Source organism: Phyllostomus discolor, chromosome 11 (genome assembly GCF_004126475.2).
Source record: "Phyllostomus discolor isolate MPI-MPIP mPhyDis1 chromosome 11, mPhyDis1.pri.v3, whole genome shotgun sequence".
Classification (NCBI taxonomy): Eukaryota; Metazoa; Chordata; class Mammalia; order Chiroptera; family Phyllostomidae; genus Phyllostomus; species Phyllostomus discolor.
This window is the reverse complement of record NC_040913.2, coordinates 91,771,707-91,789,284: the sequence shown is the minus strand read 5'-3', so window position 1 is coordinate 91,789,284 and position 17,578 is coordinate 91,771,707. Positions and strand designations below refer to the sequence as shown.

The 17,578-nt window shown below is 49.5% G+C and overlaps 1 protein-coding gene across 1 annotated transcript; it reads right to left on the bottom strand.

The window, feature by feature from the left end:
* Nucleotides 1-5,140: 5,140 nt before the first annotated feature.
* On the bottom strand, nucleotides 5,141-16,163 carry LOC114508858 (ankyrin repeat and SOCS box protein 5-like). Its single transcript, XM_036011114.1, has 8 exons — nucleotides 16,103-16,163; nucleotides 12,380-12,432; nucleotides 11,997-12,122; nucleotides 9,770-9,877; nucleotides 8,942-9,092; nucleotides 8,687-8,821; nucleotides 6,271-6,462; nucleotides 5,141-5,268 (listed from the first exon to the last, which is right to left on the bottom strand). Exons 1-8 carry the CDS (start codon nucleotides 16,161-16,163, stop codon nucleotides 5,141-5,143), a joined length of 954 nt encoding a protein of 317 aa, XP_035867007.1.
* Between the last annotated feature and the right edge of the window lie 1,415 nt (nucleotides 16,164-17,578).

The following is a 17,578-nucleotide window of genomic DNA, read 5'->3' as shown; positions in this document are numbered from 1 at the left end:
CCCTGTTCTCTATTGCGTCTGGTCGCTGGAAGCAGATGCTTTGTCATTGCGTGAGCTCGCTTGTCCGTAGCCGCTTAACTAGGAAGCCGTGAGGCTGCACGGCCCTGAAGGAGGCTTCGAGTTTTCTTTACGGTCCGAGTAGGGGCTTTTGTGTCCTTCTGAGCTGTGTCCTCCAGCTTAGCCTGTATCCGCCCGGAGGGGATAGTTGGCTTCCCTCGCCATGCCTTTATTTTACTTTTCAGTGTGGTCAGAATCTGGGCAAGGAGGGAAAGTGCTAATTATCGGGTCCCTCCCAGATCCCACTATTTCAGAAGATGGAAAAGAATACCTAAAGCAAGGAAGGGATTAATAAAAGGTGGGATGCAGTACACACATTTCTTTTAAGATGGAAGCCTGGTGATGCTTCTCATAAATTCTGTTATTTTCTTTCCATATTCATCCGAGATATCAGAATGCAGGATTTTTATAAATTTTAAATACTCAACTCATTGAATTTCGATGGGAACATTTTATGTCTCTATTCGTGATCTATAAATCAACAGTGCATGGATACAGTTTCTCAAAAGTTTGAGGCATCTATGAGATTGTTAAAAGGTTGTTTTATTCTGCACCATAACCTTAATTTAAGATTCACTGAGATCGGCTGGTTTCATCACCTGGCTGTGGCCTTGAACTACCTGTGTCTTCAGCTGTATTTAAGCTGAACTTCTTGGAGTCTCACGCTAGAACTACACATTATTTTATCATGTCAATGGACAGTGGATTTTCAAAGGTGGTTATACAAGAGGACTCTGGTCCAGTTTCTAGGGTGCTGGTGATGAAGAAATAAATAACTTTCCCCCCTCATACTGCCTCCTAATAATCGTTTAAAGTTGAAAGCCACAGCTGTAAGATGCAATAGGTTAAACATGAATTGGAAGCACCATTTTCAGTTAAACAAGCAGAACTATAAGCTTAAGAACACATGGACTACCTAAATTACTCCTTCCCTATTTTATATTTCAATGTCAGAATCAACTTCTTAAAAAAGGCTGCAAGATAGAATCATTTACTTAAATATTTTAAGATCTCAGATGCTGAAAGTACTCTGAGCTCATTTGGAAGCTGAGAGTCTCGGGAGTGTTTCTCCCCCTCGGGGGGTTCCCGCCATCGTGTTCGGGCCAGACGCGCACTAGGGGGCACTTTGCTCAACGGTGTGTTCAGCTGTGTCAGGCCACTGTGTGCCTGCATCCGTACGGATGACGCCGGATAACGTTCACCCCTGTAATTGTAATTACAGCTCCGGGTCAACTCAGTCACAGGTGACAATGACTGTAATGGGCTATAGTCATTACTTAACAAAGCAAAACAGCAAGAGGAACAGATATCTTTCTCCCTCCATAAATCCCCAAAGATCTGAAACGAAACCTTTCTCACCACACGTACTGTTTGTGTAGAAATGAATCAAACCGCTACGAAGTGACTGGCCAATGTGTGAGGCCCTCGGTACTTCCACTCTGGGCCTTGCTCACGCACTTGGCAACGCACTTGGCAGTCAGTCGGGGCTGCCTGTCAGCTGGGTTTGTCGTCTCCAAGGAGGCCAGCCCGGACTCCCAAGAGGACGGAAGCAGAAGGTCCAAGGTCCCCAGAGCCTAAGCTCAGCAGGAACCCAGCATCACTTCCACCATGTTTTTTAGTCCCAGCAACAAACAGGACCCGTACAGATTCAATAGATGCAGAAAAACCAGACTCCCACGCTTGATGCAAAGCGAGGGAGAGTCACATTGCAAAGGGGCGTGGCAGTGGGATGGCAGGGAACACTTGGCAAACAATCTACTCCCCTTCTCCTGTGTCCTCCGGCCTTCACCAAATGGAATCTGGGCTGGCGCAGGTGATTTTCCCGCAAGGGATTCAAGACAACAGAGGGAGAAGGTACATCTCCTCCCAAGGGGAAAGTTCATCCTGCCTTTTGCCTGTGACTGTACCTTCTCCTCCAGTTCTTGTTAAGTTTTTGAGTCTCGGAATAGAGAAAGGTCCCTCTGACTTTCCCAGAGAGAAAAAAATCCCCCCAGAAGGATGTTATCTGTTGGTGAGTTAACAGTGTCTCGGGAGAACGGGAACAGGTACGGAATTTATGGGGCACAGTGCAAAATAAAAAGGCAGACATATTGCTCAAAAATGAGAATCCCCAGATGAAGACATCAGCCAAGCATGGGGCCCTCTGCGTGCAGGGTCCTGGACCAGAGATGAGCTCATTGTTACCAAAATAGGCACAGGTGGGCGGTCGGCCGTGCGATCTCCCCTCTTCACACACAACCAGAGAAGGACGTTTGTGAGACTCTTCTCAGTACCTTTCGTGGGTTTTCCTAAGGAGGGTGTAGCTGGAATATAAAACTGCTGCCTTCCACTCCCCTGCCGGAGACGGGTTCACTGAGGATTATTAAACTGAGTCCTTCCCGCAAGGAGTGGCTCCTTGCCTAGGCCGCACGTCCGTGGACAGAGGGGTATGGATGTGCGTGAGGACTGGAGACCGAACTATGCAAAGTGCTGGCTGGCTTGGGAGGGGGACGCCTCAAAAACTGTCCGGTGAGGAAGCAGAAGAGAGGCAGACCCGTAGGTAGGGAGCAGGCTGGCAGCTGTTGGGGAGGGGGATGGGGAGCAGATCGAGCGAAAAAGAAACAGGACTCGTGGGCATGGACAGTCATGTGGTGATTATGGGGGGGGAGGGGGAGGGTATAAGGGGGATAAACAGTGATTGGAAAAAATAAAACAAAAACATTGTTTAGGGAGGACACTATTTCTTTTCCGCCTTGTGTGTTTGAATGGCACTACTGTCCCTGAGAGTTAATTTGTCCTTGTGTGCTGCAGAGGTACCTGTGTTTGTGTTTGTGTGTGTGTGTGTGTGTGTGTGTGTGTGTTCAACTTCCTCCTGGACAATAGAATTGAAAAGGACATCTGTCCATCACCCTGCTGGGGCGATGCCAACCTTGACCAGATTGTGAATGCCAAGTCCACCAGCCTCCACCACAGGGCTGCTGGCCTCATGGGAACGGACACTGTGCCGCGGTTCCTGGTCCGCCCCAGACTCACCTGAATGCGACGCCAGAGGCCCGAGGTGCGTCCCACTCGGGGGCCATGGAGGGGTCACTCTACACCAGTGACCGTTACTCCCGATGCCGGTGATGCGCCGCTGATTTGGAAACGGGCGGTTAAAGAGATGAGCACAACTGACTCACATTCTCCAGGACCTTCCCCGACAAAATCAAATACTAATTACAACGGAAAAAAAAAGTGTTTTATTCCAGGGATGATAATCACACTTGAACACATTAACAGACGTATGCTAAATTAGGAGGGTTCTTCGATAAGACAATCACATGCAAGGTAAGATACAAGGCACCGGCGTTCAAAAATTTGAAAATGCCAATTTTCTGGTTCATGTTTGATCTTTCTCCCCGTGGCCCAAGGCCAGTGAGGAGGGTACATGTGTTGCTCCCACTCTCAGAGAATACCTCCAACTCAGGAAAAATGCAGGAGAAATCTTTTGTGCTAAAAGCAGTCTTCATACCTGATTGTAGTCCACGAGGTTACTCTATCACACAAACACTCATGAGGACATGGCAGACCTTTCAGAGAAGTTTCGGTAAAACAGGCACATTGAACAGTCTCTAGCTACACAGACGACACTTTAACGAACATGCTACAGCCTCGTTTCTGTTTTTGAAAAATCTAAACAAATGGTTTGTTTTCAACGCGATGTGAGGGACCTGGGCATTATATACAATGAAGGTTTATTTCACATGGGTCTCTGGAAGTCAGCCAAGAACTAAAAAGAAGGGAAAACAGGCCCTTGGGTTATTAAAATAGTGGTCACATTATTTTATCAAAATTTGATACATTTTAAAAACTCCTCAAACTATTTTCTTCTGCTTTACACTGACTTGTATGTATCTCGATTATCTTATTTCTAAATCCATAATAGACTCAAGTCTGGCCTCAAATTACAAAGGGGATACAAAAGGTTTGTATCACGTTTTATATTGCACTCGAGTCCAGTTAAAGCAGAGGAGAATAAACGGAGTATTAACCCGTCAAGGGACACTATTTTAGGAATATCTTCTCCAACCCAACACTCCCTTACCAACTCAGTGTGTGCTGAACCCTTGCTTTGTGTAAGAGTTAAGAGCACTAGTACTCATGTCTACACAGAGGGCACATTTTTAAGGTCTCTAAGCTCACTAAGTGGCACCCCACAGCTGGAGGAATAATTCATCTCCCGTCCCCTCCAGCCCGGGACTGCCCAGCTCCCAGGGTCTGGCCAGGCCTCTTGATCGAGGGGAGAGGAAGTCCGCTTACTCCAGTTCTGGTATCACCAGCTGTTGACGATTCCTGAAATGGAAGAAGGCCGGAGGCATACGGACAAAGGCACTGAAGAGAGACCTGGAGAGGCCACCCTGGAGAGAGAGGCAGTCTTAAAATAGCCCCAGTGGGTGCGTGATGTTCTCCACACCTCCGGGGGAGAGAGGGTGGGAGCGTAGCTGTCCGTCCTGCCCTTCCTGGCCCAGGTCCACTTAAGGTGGAGCAGGGACTCCTGAGGTCTTTGCAAGGAGGGGACCATTTGCCTTTTCTCTACAACTGAACATTCTGATGGCGGTGTGCGTGCTGCCCTGTGGGTTTCCTGAATGAGCGGTCTTCACTTCAAAGGGGGCATCAGCTGCTCTTTTCTAAACCATCTGCATAGTTTGTATTAATGTGCAAAATACAGGGACTCAGTGACAATGACCAACACTAGAAGGTTAATGCACTATTTGAAGAATATACACCATTTAAAATGCAATATGTGGATAATTTTGGTTCGAGTTCACATTTTTCTTTTTGTTCTAAAAACATAAAATGGGGATCACATTTTTTAAAAAATCAGAAGTGTATATGGGAAAAACACACGGATATTTTAAACACACTACGTCCAAATACAGTAACCACGCTACAACAGCGGTACCCGCTAGCACACTCACGATGGAAATGGAGAGCTCACTGCTTCCCTGGGTGTTGTCACACTCGCTCGGACCCTAATCTTGAGCACATTCGAACATGAAATATACGCGGTGCCGGTGACATAGAAACCTCTGCGGCTCGGGGTGTTGGGAATCGCTTTACTGCCTTATCGGTGCTGTAGGAAGTTCTGCAGCAGCGTGGGCAGCTGGAGCTGGGGGATGAGGTGCAGGCGCGGCCTCCCGATGCAGCTGCGGATGCACAGCCGGCAGAGCTGGCTCAGGGAGCTGGGCGTCACTGCACGGGCAAGAAAGTGCATGGATTAAAGTCAGACGATGAGGTTTGCTATGCTGCAAGATGCACTATGTACAAGCAGAAAAGAGGTACAGGGCTCTGTAGCCGAGTAGGGCAGGACGACCCCTGTACTAGGGAAATTCATACACGCCTTTATGCTGCCTTTATGAGAGCTCATTAGAACTGAGACCGTATATTCCATGTATGTTCTTTAAAACATGTAGTCTGCAGGCTTGTGAAATGATGGCTGCACTCAAAACCTCCGAAACAGATACTATTTTTTGAAGGAGATATAAATCAAAGAAGTGTCATGCACTACAGAAAGGAATTCTTAAATATTTTTCTCAGATTAGATTTACCACTTAAGCCAAAGCTTAATTTGATTACTGTGCTTTGACCAGACTTAAGAAACCCTGTCAAGCCCTGGCTGGCGTAGCTCAGTGGATTGAGTGCGGGCTGGGAACCAAAGTGTCCCAGGTTCGATTCCCAGCCAGGGTACATGCCTGGGTTGCAGGCCAGAACCCCCAGCAACCGCACATTGAATCAATATCTCCCTCTCTCCCTCTCTCTCCCTCTCTCTCTTTCTCCCTCCCTCCCTCCCTTCCCTCTCTAAAAATAATAAATAAATAAAATATTAAAAAAAAAAGAAACCCTGTCTTAGAACAAAAGTAAGTGTGGAACTGTTTCCCAGTTATGTTCCTACAACGCGCGAGGGGAGGTGCCCGCCCCTACAAAACGGGGCGTGTCTGTAAACATTTTATCTGCAGATACTAAACAGAATCCCATACTATGCACTGCCAAACACTGGGCGTATTTAACTTAACCAAAGGAAATAACAGCTCAGGTGAGATGGAAAAAAGGAAGCGAAGATCACTGTGGTTATCTTTTCCATTCCCCAGAAACCAGTCCAAACCTTACGCCGCTACTATTCTGCAGGCCGGCAGACGGCCTCCGCGTCCCAGGCCGGCATTTCTGCGCTCCGACGCGCGCCGGGCTCCCGCTTACCCTCGCGCTGAAGCAGCAGCCTCTCCACCAGGCTGCTGGAGGTGGCCACGTCCACGGGCCGCAGAAGCTCCGTGTTCTTGGCGTTGATGTCGGCCCCGAATTCCAGCAGCAGGCTGACGATTTCCGTGCAGGACTGCTGGGCGGCGGCGTGGAGCGGCGTATCCCAGTATTTGCCTTTCTGCACGTCAGCGCCTGCGCGGCGACCGGGAGGGCCGTGAGCACACACGCCAGGTGTTCGCAGAGCCCCCTAAGCACCAGGCGCGGCAGGAGGGGGCCCTCCGCCCGTCTGTCGGGAGCGCTTCGAACCCACACACACTGTGCATGTGCATTACCTGAAAGCTTGGTGCGTCTGGATGGAAATGCACGTATTTGTGACATTTTCTAATATCTTCTATATCCTGAAAATGTCTACTAATAAAAATTTTAAGTTTGCCCTGGCTGGCGCAGCTCAGTGGATTGAGCGTGGGCTGGGAACCAAAGTATCGCAGGTTCGATTCCCAGCCAGGGTACATGCCTGGGTTGCAGGCCATAACCCCCAGCAACCGCACATTGATGTTTCTCTCTCTCTCTCTCTCTCCCTCCCTCCCTCCCTCCCTTCCCTCTCTAAAAATAAATTAATTAAATCTTTAAAAAATTTTAAGTTTGAACAGTTCCGAAATTAATCGTATTATTATATGTATTATAAACAGCGTGCAGTTAGGTTGACGCGACTGTATTCATCGTGATTGACAGCTCTTAGGATTATTCAAGAGCGTATTGCTTTTCTTCTTTCCATTTATTTTAAGGCAAGAGGAAGCTTTTGTTGTTTGATAAACCCATGATTCTAGTTATGTGAGCTCTTTACGTGAAATGCGTATAGATTTCCCTGTCACTTCTCACTCACGTAGTTTAAGTCGATAAACACACAAAGGCACTGAGTTTCTTGACTGGAAAGGCACATTATATTTCTGCACGCAAAGTGAAAGTTTTAAACATGCTCACCATTTAAAAACACCTCACATGGGAAATCACCTACTGCACAGCTTTTCGCCTTAGAGCAAGCCCTGGCACGTGGCGGTCGCTGAATGCGTGTGTGGGGAATAAACGCTGTTTAAATTGGGAAGAATAACAATCCCATTTTCCGGTGCATAAATGGTTGCAATGCCAAGAAATGCCTATCAATAAAAATGCATCAGTCCTTTCCAGCTCCGTTTTCTGGGACGTTCTGTCTAACTAACATTTGTACAAGGCAGCGCCTCCTCAGAGTCCCTTTATGACCCTCCTGCTGCTTTCAGGTTTCAATAAATGTAATCGCTTTCAACATTTTTAACCCAATGTAAAATGTTTAGCGGGAAAATTACAGTGTATAACAAAACCTCCATAGAGAAAGCACGCACTCCGTTGGCCGTATCCGTTTTCTGAGAGAACAGTACCCGAGAATAATAGTCCATCCACAATTACTAACTACTTTTCAGTCTCTTTTTTTTTACCCAGTGTGAAATACTTGACAGAAAGAAAATATCTCGAGCCAACTGTGGAAAGGTGGTAAAGAATAAACTCCTCTGGTCACATAAACTCCTCTGGCTATCTAGATGGGAGAACAGGGAGAGGGTATGACCGTCTGCTGACAATGAGCAGAGTTCGCCTTGAGGAGTCTTACTAGCAACGGGAGTGAAACAGGTGAAGATGGGCTGCCAGACATTTCTAACTGAGCTAAGGCACTGGGAGTAACAGGAAGGAGTTACTAAAGATACGTCAGGGTGTATCAGAGGCCAACTGAGTGTTGTACACAATGGCACACAGAGGCACCCCTTTACTCGTGTTGAGTATACTTTAAGCGCCCACCGCAGGGGAGGCACCGTGCTAGAGGAAAGAGATGGTGGGGAAAGAGGGAACCTGCAACCTGCAGAAGCCAGCCCCCAGCCCTGGATGGGGGCGACCACCCTGGTCTCAAAGGCCAGGACAAGTGTCTCAGGGGCTACAGCTGAGCCTTGAGGAACTGGTTTGTTGCCCGTGAGTGGGCATGGACTGTCCACCTCTGCCGGTAAGTGGGACAGAACTCACGGTCCGGGAACAGGCAGGAGCCCCCGGTGTCTACTGGAGGATAAGGCTACTGAGGCAGTTACTGGCCCTACAATTTCTTTTGAAGGTTTTCTGCCCAGATCTGTACCTGTTGGGCAACATTATATTCTACCTTGAAGATCTGGATGTTACGATTTTTGTAAGCAGGGGTTTTGGAGCTTTGAGGTGAAGCAGAGTTCACCCAGAATGGAGTTCTTTTTATTGGTTATGTGCTTACGTGCGAGGATGCTTAGCATGGGAACATCTTTAGCACGGAGATATAATTTTTAATGAGGCTAGCGTGGAGAAGTAAGCGGAGAGCTGAGTAACTGCTCGTGGGTATGCATGGGATGCAAGAGGCTTTAAAGATAATTACCAGCGTAGAGAAGCTTCCGGATGCAGTGGAACTGCTGAGACTGGCAGGCCGTGTACAGAGGCGTCCCCAAGTGAGGAATGTCCTGGTCCACGTCTATGCCCCATGATATCAGTATCTCCAGGCACTCGTGGTGACCTGCACACACAAAGAGGAGAGGGTTTCCCTTCGCTTCACGCCCATCCCACCCCCTATGCGTCCCCTGGCCACAGAAACCTCTGCCCCCTCCCCCAGCCCCGGGCCCCCGGTGGCTGTCACCTTTGCTGGCGGCCTCATGCGTGGGAGAAGGAAGACAGGACTCCAGCTGGGGTTTGGCGCCATATTCCAGCAGGAGTGCTGTGCAGCTCGCGCTGCCCTGCGAGCAGGCGTTGAATAACGGGGTCACGCCGTCGATGGTGATCGCGTTGACCTGTACCAACCGACGTGTGAGTGGGGGAGCCGGAGAGCCACACGGACTCGCTGCGGGGCACTTCTACAAGGGGGGTGATCTGCTCCCAGGAATAACTGGGCAAACGCGTGCCGTGAATAGCACACAGTATACTTAGCTCAGACACATGGACAAGGACCGCTGGGAAACTTCAAGGGGGACCCAGAGACGGGGCGTGGTACAAAGTTCACAGGGGGGAACATGCAATGAGCAGGAGTCATGAAAAAATACCCACTCGTGGATCAAAACACAAAACCCGACTCCACAGTCAGGTGCCTTTCAGTTGGGAAACAAGGCAGCGAGTGTGACGGTGGCGACAGTTGTGAGGAAGCCACTTTGCTGGTGGCAGTTTATCCATTTCTGAGAACTTATGTAAGCAAAATCGTCCAGGAGGCGAGCACACATCCTAGGTGTAAAGATGTTCATTGACTGTTATTTGGGATCTCGAGGGCAGGACGCAGCCCCAAGGGCGTTCCACATCATGATTGGAAACCCTTCTTCCAGTGCAAACGAGAGGGGCTGGGGCAAAGAGAGAGCTTTTTCTTTACTCCGCCGCCTGTGAAAACTACTGAGGAGGAAGGGGAGGCAGAGGGAGAACTGGGTTGGATCCGTTACTCAGGGGAGATGTCACAGTGTTCACGTTTGGGACGGGGACTTACATTAGCTCCAGCTTCCAGAAGAGTCCGGGCACACGCCACGTGGTCGCCCAGGCAGGCTTCGTGCAGCGGGGTGACATGGTCGATGGTCACCGCGTTTACATTATACCCCTAAACGGGACGGGGATGATTTTAAAGGGTGAGCAAAGACTGCTCTCAAGTCATCTGTACAACTGTCATGAAAGACGGGTATGAAAAATCAAGAAGTCTCGGGAAGTCAGGCGTCAGGGGAGCAGGTGACAGGCCAGGCCGACGCCAGAGCCAGTCCGCTGTCAAGGAGTCTGAGCCACATAATTGTTATCACACCATCCTATCTGGGCCCAAAACCGCTTTAAGTATTTTGTTCAACGCATTCCAAAAGTATTATTTAAACATCACTTACTCACCTTTTTTTCTCTTTAGGGATTGTTTGGGTCGCTACTATTTTTTAAATTGTTTTGTTTTGTAGAACTACAGACTATTCAGAGCCCTGGCTGCTGTGGCTCAGTGGATTGAGTGCTGGTCTGCAAACCAAAGTGTCACCGGTTCGATTCCCGGTCAGGGCACAGGCCTGGGTTGCAGGCCAGATCCCCAGTAGGGGACGCAGGAGAGGCAACCACACATTGATGTTTCTCTCCCTCTCTCTCTCCCTTCCCCTCCGTCTAAAAATAAATAAGTAAATAATCTTTTTTTTTAAAGATTGATCACTTTGACTGGGGCTATAAAATTCCCACTCAGCCCACAGTGGAGGAAAAACGCCCTGAACTGTAGTAACCTGCCGCGTGAACTTTCGCCAGAAAGCAGGTCTGATGAGGCTCTGTGCTGGTGGGCGGTTCAGAGCTGGACTCGGGGTCACACTCGGGTTGGAAGCCTTCCTCCGTAAGTCAGTAATTGTTCTAATTGCATGAACCCATTAACCTCTAAGTTTTAGGGTTATCATGAGTATTGAATGAGATGATGCATAAAAAAGCAATTGCTGTTACTGTGCCCATCGTCCAGAAAAGGGTTGGTGTTATTATTCAACCAAAACGAAACACTTGTAGGGTTTTTGTTCCAATTAAACTAATGATATGGGACTAAAATCATCAAATATTATTAGGATCTTAGGCTCTTCGCCTTCTCGCTATTTTGGGGAAGTCAGGGCCGGTTGACAATCACGCTAAACCCTATAACAAACGAAGATGCTCAGGGCCAAATCCCGGTAACATGTTAGAGATTACCAAGCTCTCTAATGCCTGAAGGATGTGAGGCATCTCCGAGTGAAGAAAAGAAAAGAGTCACCCTAAATCGTTGCCACTAGCAAGTGGCGATTTTTAAGAGCCCTGACATGAACCTTTTGGAGGCTCTGAAGGTGCTGGCTGGCAGTCAGACCTGGAGAACTAGTTCGAGAATGGCCAGATGACGGGAGCACCTGGAAAGCTGGGATTCCCTTTCCCATGGGGCTTTGAGGCAGCCCCTGACTCCGCCTGGCCCACCTGTCTGCGGACATGAGATGTATGTTATGGAAGATCCTAAGACGTCTCGCCTCTCAAAGACCTGCAGGACCCCTTCAGGGGGTTCCCCTGTGGACACTGATGATGTTTTGCAGGTTATTTCTTTTTCCATCAAGTGATGAGCAAACAAAATAGCCACATGGTTATCAGAGGAGCAGACGGCCTTAAGGGGGCATCTCACTCTAAACCTTCCCTTCACAGAGGAGACAGGGGGCCTCAGAGAGGTTGGGGTTCACCCCTAGCACCAGCCAGCCTGGTCGGGAGGCCCCCAGCCCCAGGGCGGTGCCCTGCACCCCGGGCCACACTGCCCTTCCCCCCTCAGGGCCATCGGGCAGAACCTCCTCTCTGACCATGCTGGGAACACGGGGGCAGTGACTTTCTGACCCAGGCGTGCAGCCGCATCACGCTGGGAAGGTGCAGAGACGCACGGGCCGGGCCAGAGCGCTTTCTGCTGAGTCTGAGGAGCAGGCGGGTGCAGAAATGACTGTTCTGTCTCTCTCCCAGGCACACCCCGCTGTGTTCCAGCCCCCTGGCGTACAGAGGGTGGCCTGGGCGTCTGCTCTCGTCGCCCGTTTGGATATCTCAGGCTGAGCTAAGTCTGCAACAAGCTGAACATGTTGTACAGAGTGAAGGATATTTAAAATGCTTAGCAAATAACACATGATTCCAATTGTTTCTTGCTTAAATATGCCTACCAGTAAACAAATACACTGTGTGGGAACTCTGAACTGTGAGGACATAAGAACATGATGTTTCACCTGTGATAACAACGTTCGCAGGGCGAGGAGGCGGCCTTGGCTCGCTGCTTCGTGTAGCGGTGAGCGGTCGGCCCAGGAACCTGCCGGAAAAGAAAGGAAACAGGCGCCTCTGAGCCCAGGTAAACCCTATTACACAGGGTCAGTGCCTGGGGAGCAGCGACTACGCAGCTTCGCGTCCACGAGGGGCCCCAGGCGTGTGCACATCAGGAAGCTGGATTCCTCTGCAAAGGATCCTGACGGGGGTCCCCGCGTCCAGGGGCGTCCGGGTCTGGGGTCTGGACTTGCCCTGCCCCAGACATACCGCGCCTTTGGGATTCCCTGCAGGGAGTAAGGGGGATTGAGGTCTCTAGATCTACCACCAAAACAAACAAACTAAAACTTACCTCCGCCTCCTGGTTTTCCGGGCAGACCCTCTCCCCCAAACCTTTTTCGGCACCTTCAGCGGAGAAGGCAGCCGGAGCAGCGGCCTCCCCATGCCCCCGGCCCCTCCATGCCCCTGGCCCCGCTGTGGTTTCCCCGTGTGGGGGTGTGAGGGGCTGAGCCCCGAGGGTCCTGAAACATGGAAGCAGCCAGTGGGCCCTACACAGGGGCGGCACAGGTCGGAGGAGCGCTCTGTCAGCTTTGTCGGAAACGGTGCTGATGGTGCGGCTGGTGGCACCAAAGCCCAACTAGAGTTCCTCTAGCCCTGGCTGGTGTAGCTCAGTGGATTGAGCGCAGGTTGAGAACCAAAGTGTCCCAGGTTCGATTCCCAGCCAGGCTGCACGCCTGGGTTGCAGGCCATAACCCCCAGCAACCGCACATGGATGTTTCTCTCCCTCTCTCTCTCTCTCTCTCTCTCTCTCTCCCTCCCTTCCCTCTCTAAAAATAAATAAATAAAATCTTTATAAAAAAAAACAGAGTTCCTGGGGGGGAGGGGGAAGCGTCTTTCTTCTACTTCCTGGCACTGACGTACGAGCCACAGTAATAACAGCTAACGCCGAATCGTGTCCGCTGGGTGAATAAACCAGTCTAAGCACCGCGGACAGTATCTCATTTCCTTGTCACAACTCTCCGAGGTAGACACGATGATTATTTCTACCTTAGCCGGAGAGCTGAGAGCCCGAAGAAATGCAATCCTTCGCAGGGAGTCGCATGTCTTACTCCAGAGCTGACCTAGTTAACGGTGCTGCGCTGTCCTGCCTTCGCATGTCCGTCCAGGGTTACTTCCTGCTCGCCCCCCAAAATCGGTAAGCCAGACACACCCAATTTTTTGTGTTTTCAACCAAAAGAAGAGTTACTCTCATTAGCTTTTGTGTGTTACTTCTTTACAGTGTGCAATGCTCCTGTGATCTATTAGCAGCAGAATTGAAATTAATATGGCACACCAATAAGTATGCATTGATAGGATAAAATCTGGTGGCAAAATAATGATTGATAAGACATAGGGACATTATATTCTCACTGCATGAAATGCAAACATCGCCATCATAAATAATATTATTTTGGGGAATAAGTATGTTTCGAGTTTCAGCTTCTAAGGTAAAATCTGATGCTTTACAAATCTCACACATCCATTTGTTCCATCGCTCAACAACCTGATGGAGGGAGGAGTGAAACTCAGCAGACTTCACAAGATGTATCAATGTTCACTGTGAATATTGAAACGAGATAATGATAATATTCACTTTCCAGACAGCGCGTGTGTGAAACCACTACGTTCGGTTTAATCAGCAGAGCAGCAGTAAAGTAATGAGGTTTCTAGAAATCAATGCTTAAGTATGTTTGCATTTAAATGATGCTTTAATATTTATAATAATCATGTGTGCCAGCCTGTATAAAGATGTGATAAAGTTCATTACCCCTAACTTATCTCTACCAGCTGTTCTGCTGAATCAAACGAAGTCCGTTGGCTAGCACCGCGTGCTCTTCCTTCATCATTAGCGACCACGGCCGTGAACCAGACGTGGGGACCGGGGAAAGCCTAGGGCACACCAGGCGGCAAACACAAGGCCCGCAGGCCGAACCCGGCCCTCCCCCTTGTTTCTACTGAGCGGCAGCACCAAGCTCCGAGCTCCTAATTAGGGAGTCGTTCCATTTACACAGCCCTAAAATCACATGCGGTCCTTTCAAGGCAACCACAAGACTGATGTGGCCCCCAGTGAAAATGAATTTGCACCCCTGCCCTGGAGAAACGGCCCTCGGATTCCTCCTGGGTGCACGCTTTCTTAGAATACGATGGAGACCTTTAAGCAGCAGCAAAGTTAACAGTATTTGCACCTACGAGAAACGGGTTATTCTTTTGCGCACAAAGTGTTTGTCCATCAAAATGATTGCATTCCCCTCTGACTCGTTTCAGCACTGCTTGCTGGTGTTCACAAAAAAGAAACAAAAAGCGGGCGGAATAAAAGAAAAGGGCCCCTGAGAAAACAGGCCACACGAGGACTAACGCAGAGAAACAAAGTCTTCATTGAATTTACCACCTATATTTCCACGCCCAGGGTCCCTCCCACACTGCCCCACAGCTCTCTGTCCTCACTCTGTCATTATCCTTTTTTGTTACCAACACGAATCCATCACGGCGGGAGAACAAAAGGCTGAAGCCAGAATCCACGCACTGTAGGTTGTGTAGTTATTGTAAATAACTGTGTGTGTTATTATTTCTATTAGTGTGACTTTCACTGGCCTGAAAGGGGGGTTCCTGCTGGAAAGGGTAGGCCGGTGGACAGAACCAGCAGAAACGTACCATGTTGACGGGGGGATCCCTCCGCTGGGCAGGCAGAGACTGGGGCTTGGGAGAAATAACTGCCCCCTGCTCTTTCCCCAGCTGAGCCCCGCTCTGCTCACTGCGCAGAACCCCTGAGGGCCGTCATCATGACGTCCAGCAGGGGGCGGGCGAGAGCGGGAGGAGACCCGGAGGTGGAGATCAGAGGGACGGGAGGAAGCCGGAGGGGTCTAGCGCCCAGGAACCTCGGGAAGAAAGGATGCCCAGGCAGGCCTGGGCGGTGGCCTCCCCGCACGCACCCTGTCCACACGCGAGCCCCTGACGTCACGAGACGGGGAGAGCGCTCCTCCGTGCGAGACAGCACCGAGTGGGATTAGGAAGGAGCTGCTCGGGCCTGCTGGGTACATGCACAATCAATAATCCCTAGCATTCTGCTGAACCTAAACTGGCAAATGAGGCAGATTTTAACAGGCATTTTAGGGAGCAACCTTTTTTTTCCCCTCCAAACCCAAGGAGACTCAAGCCATAAATAACAGCATCTATTGCCCAAAATGCTTTTCAGTGCCATCAACTTAAATAACTATATGAAACTATTGCATGACTTATAAGTGTATTTAAGGCAACAGTCAACTACGGCTGCTACATTTTCTTCCCAAGTGAACTATCCTAAATAAAGACATGACAATTTATTAAAAGAGTAATTCATAGCACATGCATGCTATTCAATTTAAAAAACAAACTTTTTTTTGTTTGAATTCTACTTAGTTAACTCCCCGGCAACCCCTCCTCATTTGCTCCCTGGTAAATCCTTAGAAGGATTTCTGTAATTAATCTGGAAAGAGGGCAGAATTAAAGGGTACCCCGTCCTGCTCCAGTTTCTGTTTAGAACTCTTGTCTCCACCCCTCCCCACTTCTCCCCTTCAGAATCTGAAATTTAGCGATGGTGCGTCTCTAGTCAAGGCGTCCAACACCACCTATCTCGGCTTTCAGTGCGAGCACGCTCTCTGTTACAGGGCTCTGCAAGCTTCCTCAAGACCCAACAAGCGGCAACTATCTTTGCACACGACGATTCAGCCGCCTTACAATCTCATTAGATCCTTATTTGGTGCCTATGGTTTTTTTTTAAATGTCCAATTGAAGCCTTTAGGATAAATTATTCAGTGTGAAAATCGTTTCACAAAGTATCCTCTGCTTTCACCACTCGAATCAAAGGCCTGCTCTCACAGTCCCTCTGTCTCTCCCTGGGAGGTGACTCCGAATATATTTAGAAACAACAGCAGTTCCCAGACACCTGGTATTTAGTTTGCAGGGAGAGCGGCTGCCCTGGTTTGTAAACATCCTATCGCTGGAGCAAAAACACACGTGGTCTGGGATACACACGGTTGGGTGAGGGTCTGCACCGTACCCAGGTCGCCGTCTCCCCAGGGCACCTCCAGCCAGCCGCTGCTGAGGCGGACCCGGCTCATGGCTCTTGTTTTTTTTTTCTCAGCATGAAAACGTGACTTGTCACTGGCTAGCTCTCTTCGGCCATTTCAGGGAGCTCTGAGCTTCGTGTAACGTGACCTTGCACCTTCAGAGAGAAAAAACAGCTTTTGAAAAGCTGATTTATTTTCAAAATGGCCTTTCCTTATTATCACCCCTCTTTGAGAAACGGCCGGTCCTAACTTTATTTTTTTTTTCTCCTTACAGGGTGCGCCCTGCAACGAAGTGAAAGTATTCCAGTTTGATCTCTGCCCACGGCTGTGATGAGGCTGTGATTTTTTTAGGGACTCTTTAGCTTCTCCTCACCTGAGCCCCATCGCAGAACTGGGTTGCAGACTCACTGGAGAGGCTCGGAGCTACGCAGTCTCCAGTCGTGAAGCAGAGTGCAAACTACAAATATGTTTGACAGCTCACTTTGCTACCAGATATTAAGTCAACACTCCTCTTCCTGTGGAGGCGGGTTTCCCATGAAGCCCCCTCCAAACCTTCCGTTGAGACCCCCAACCACACAGATACTTCCTAAGACTCCGTGGGTAACTTCCTGTGGCCTTTCTTAAAGAAGAACCCCAAAGACGGACACGCTTCAGGCCCCACCACTGCTGGCTCATGCCTACTCCCAAGTGTACAAAATCATTAAAAATCGCCAGGCATCTGCTGACTTCCATTGTTTACTCTCCTGTTGACCAGCTGCAGCAGATGGAAGGAGCCACAGAAATTCTGGAGGGCGAGACTGGTAAGGAGGCCGGTGGCTGGGCAGGCAGAACCTGCCTCTGGTCTCAAGGACCATCTGGTCCTTGCCTGCCCACCCCCATCACCTCTCTGAAAGTTCCCTCGGGTAATGCTAGTCCAGATCTGAAGCCACCAGGTTGTCCTGGACCTTGGGAACTTCAGGAAGGATCCTGAATTACATGAACATGCAAGTCACGCTTATGGTTTTCTCGCTCACGGTCTACAGCGCTCCATTGTTTCAGAAAACAGTGTATGGGCCGAACAGAAAAACACCACCACCACATATACGTGAAAGAATGATGTGGCTTATCTCAAAAAAAAAAAGACGAAATTTTCAACAAATTGTGGTTTCTAACATCAAGAGAGAAGGAGTTTTTAAGACAGTTTTCAGACAACAGGGCTGCTCTTGGGAGAGGTGACTCACAGCCAACCTTCAGTGCTGGGGACACAGCCCACTGGCCCGGCCGTGGGTGGACCCCAAGGTCCAGTCCCCGAGCCGACATGGAGCTGGGGGGCTGGTGGGATTTGACCTATGAGCCTGGTTTCCCTCCTCCGGAACGAGCAGGGGCTTCTGCCTGGAGCACGGGTGGTTGGTTTTTGAGGAGTGTGAAGGCTCGGCCCTACCTTATACACGTCCAAATACGGCCGTGCGGCCCCTGCCCCTGGAAGC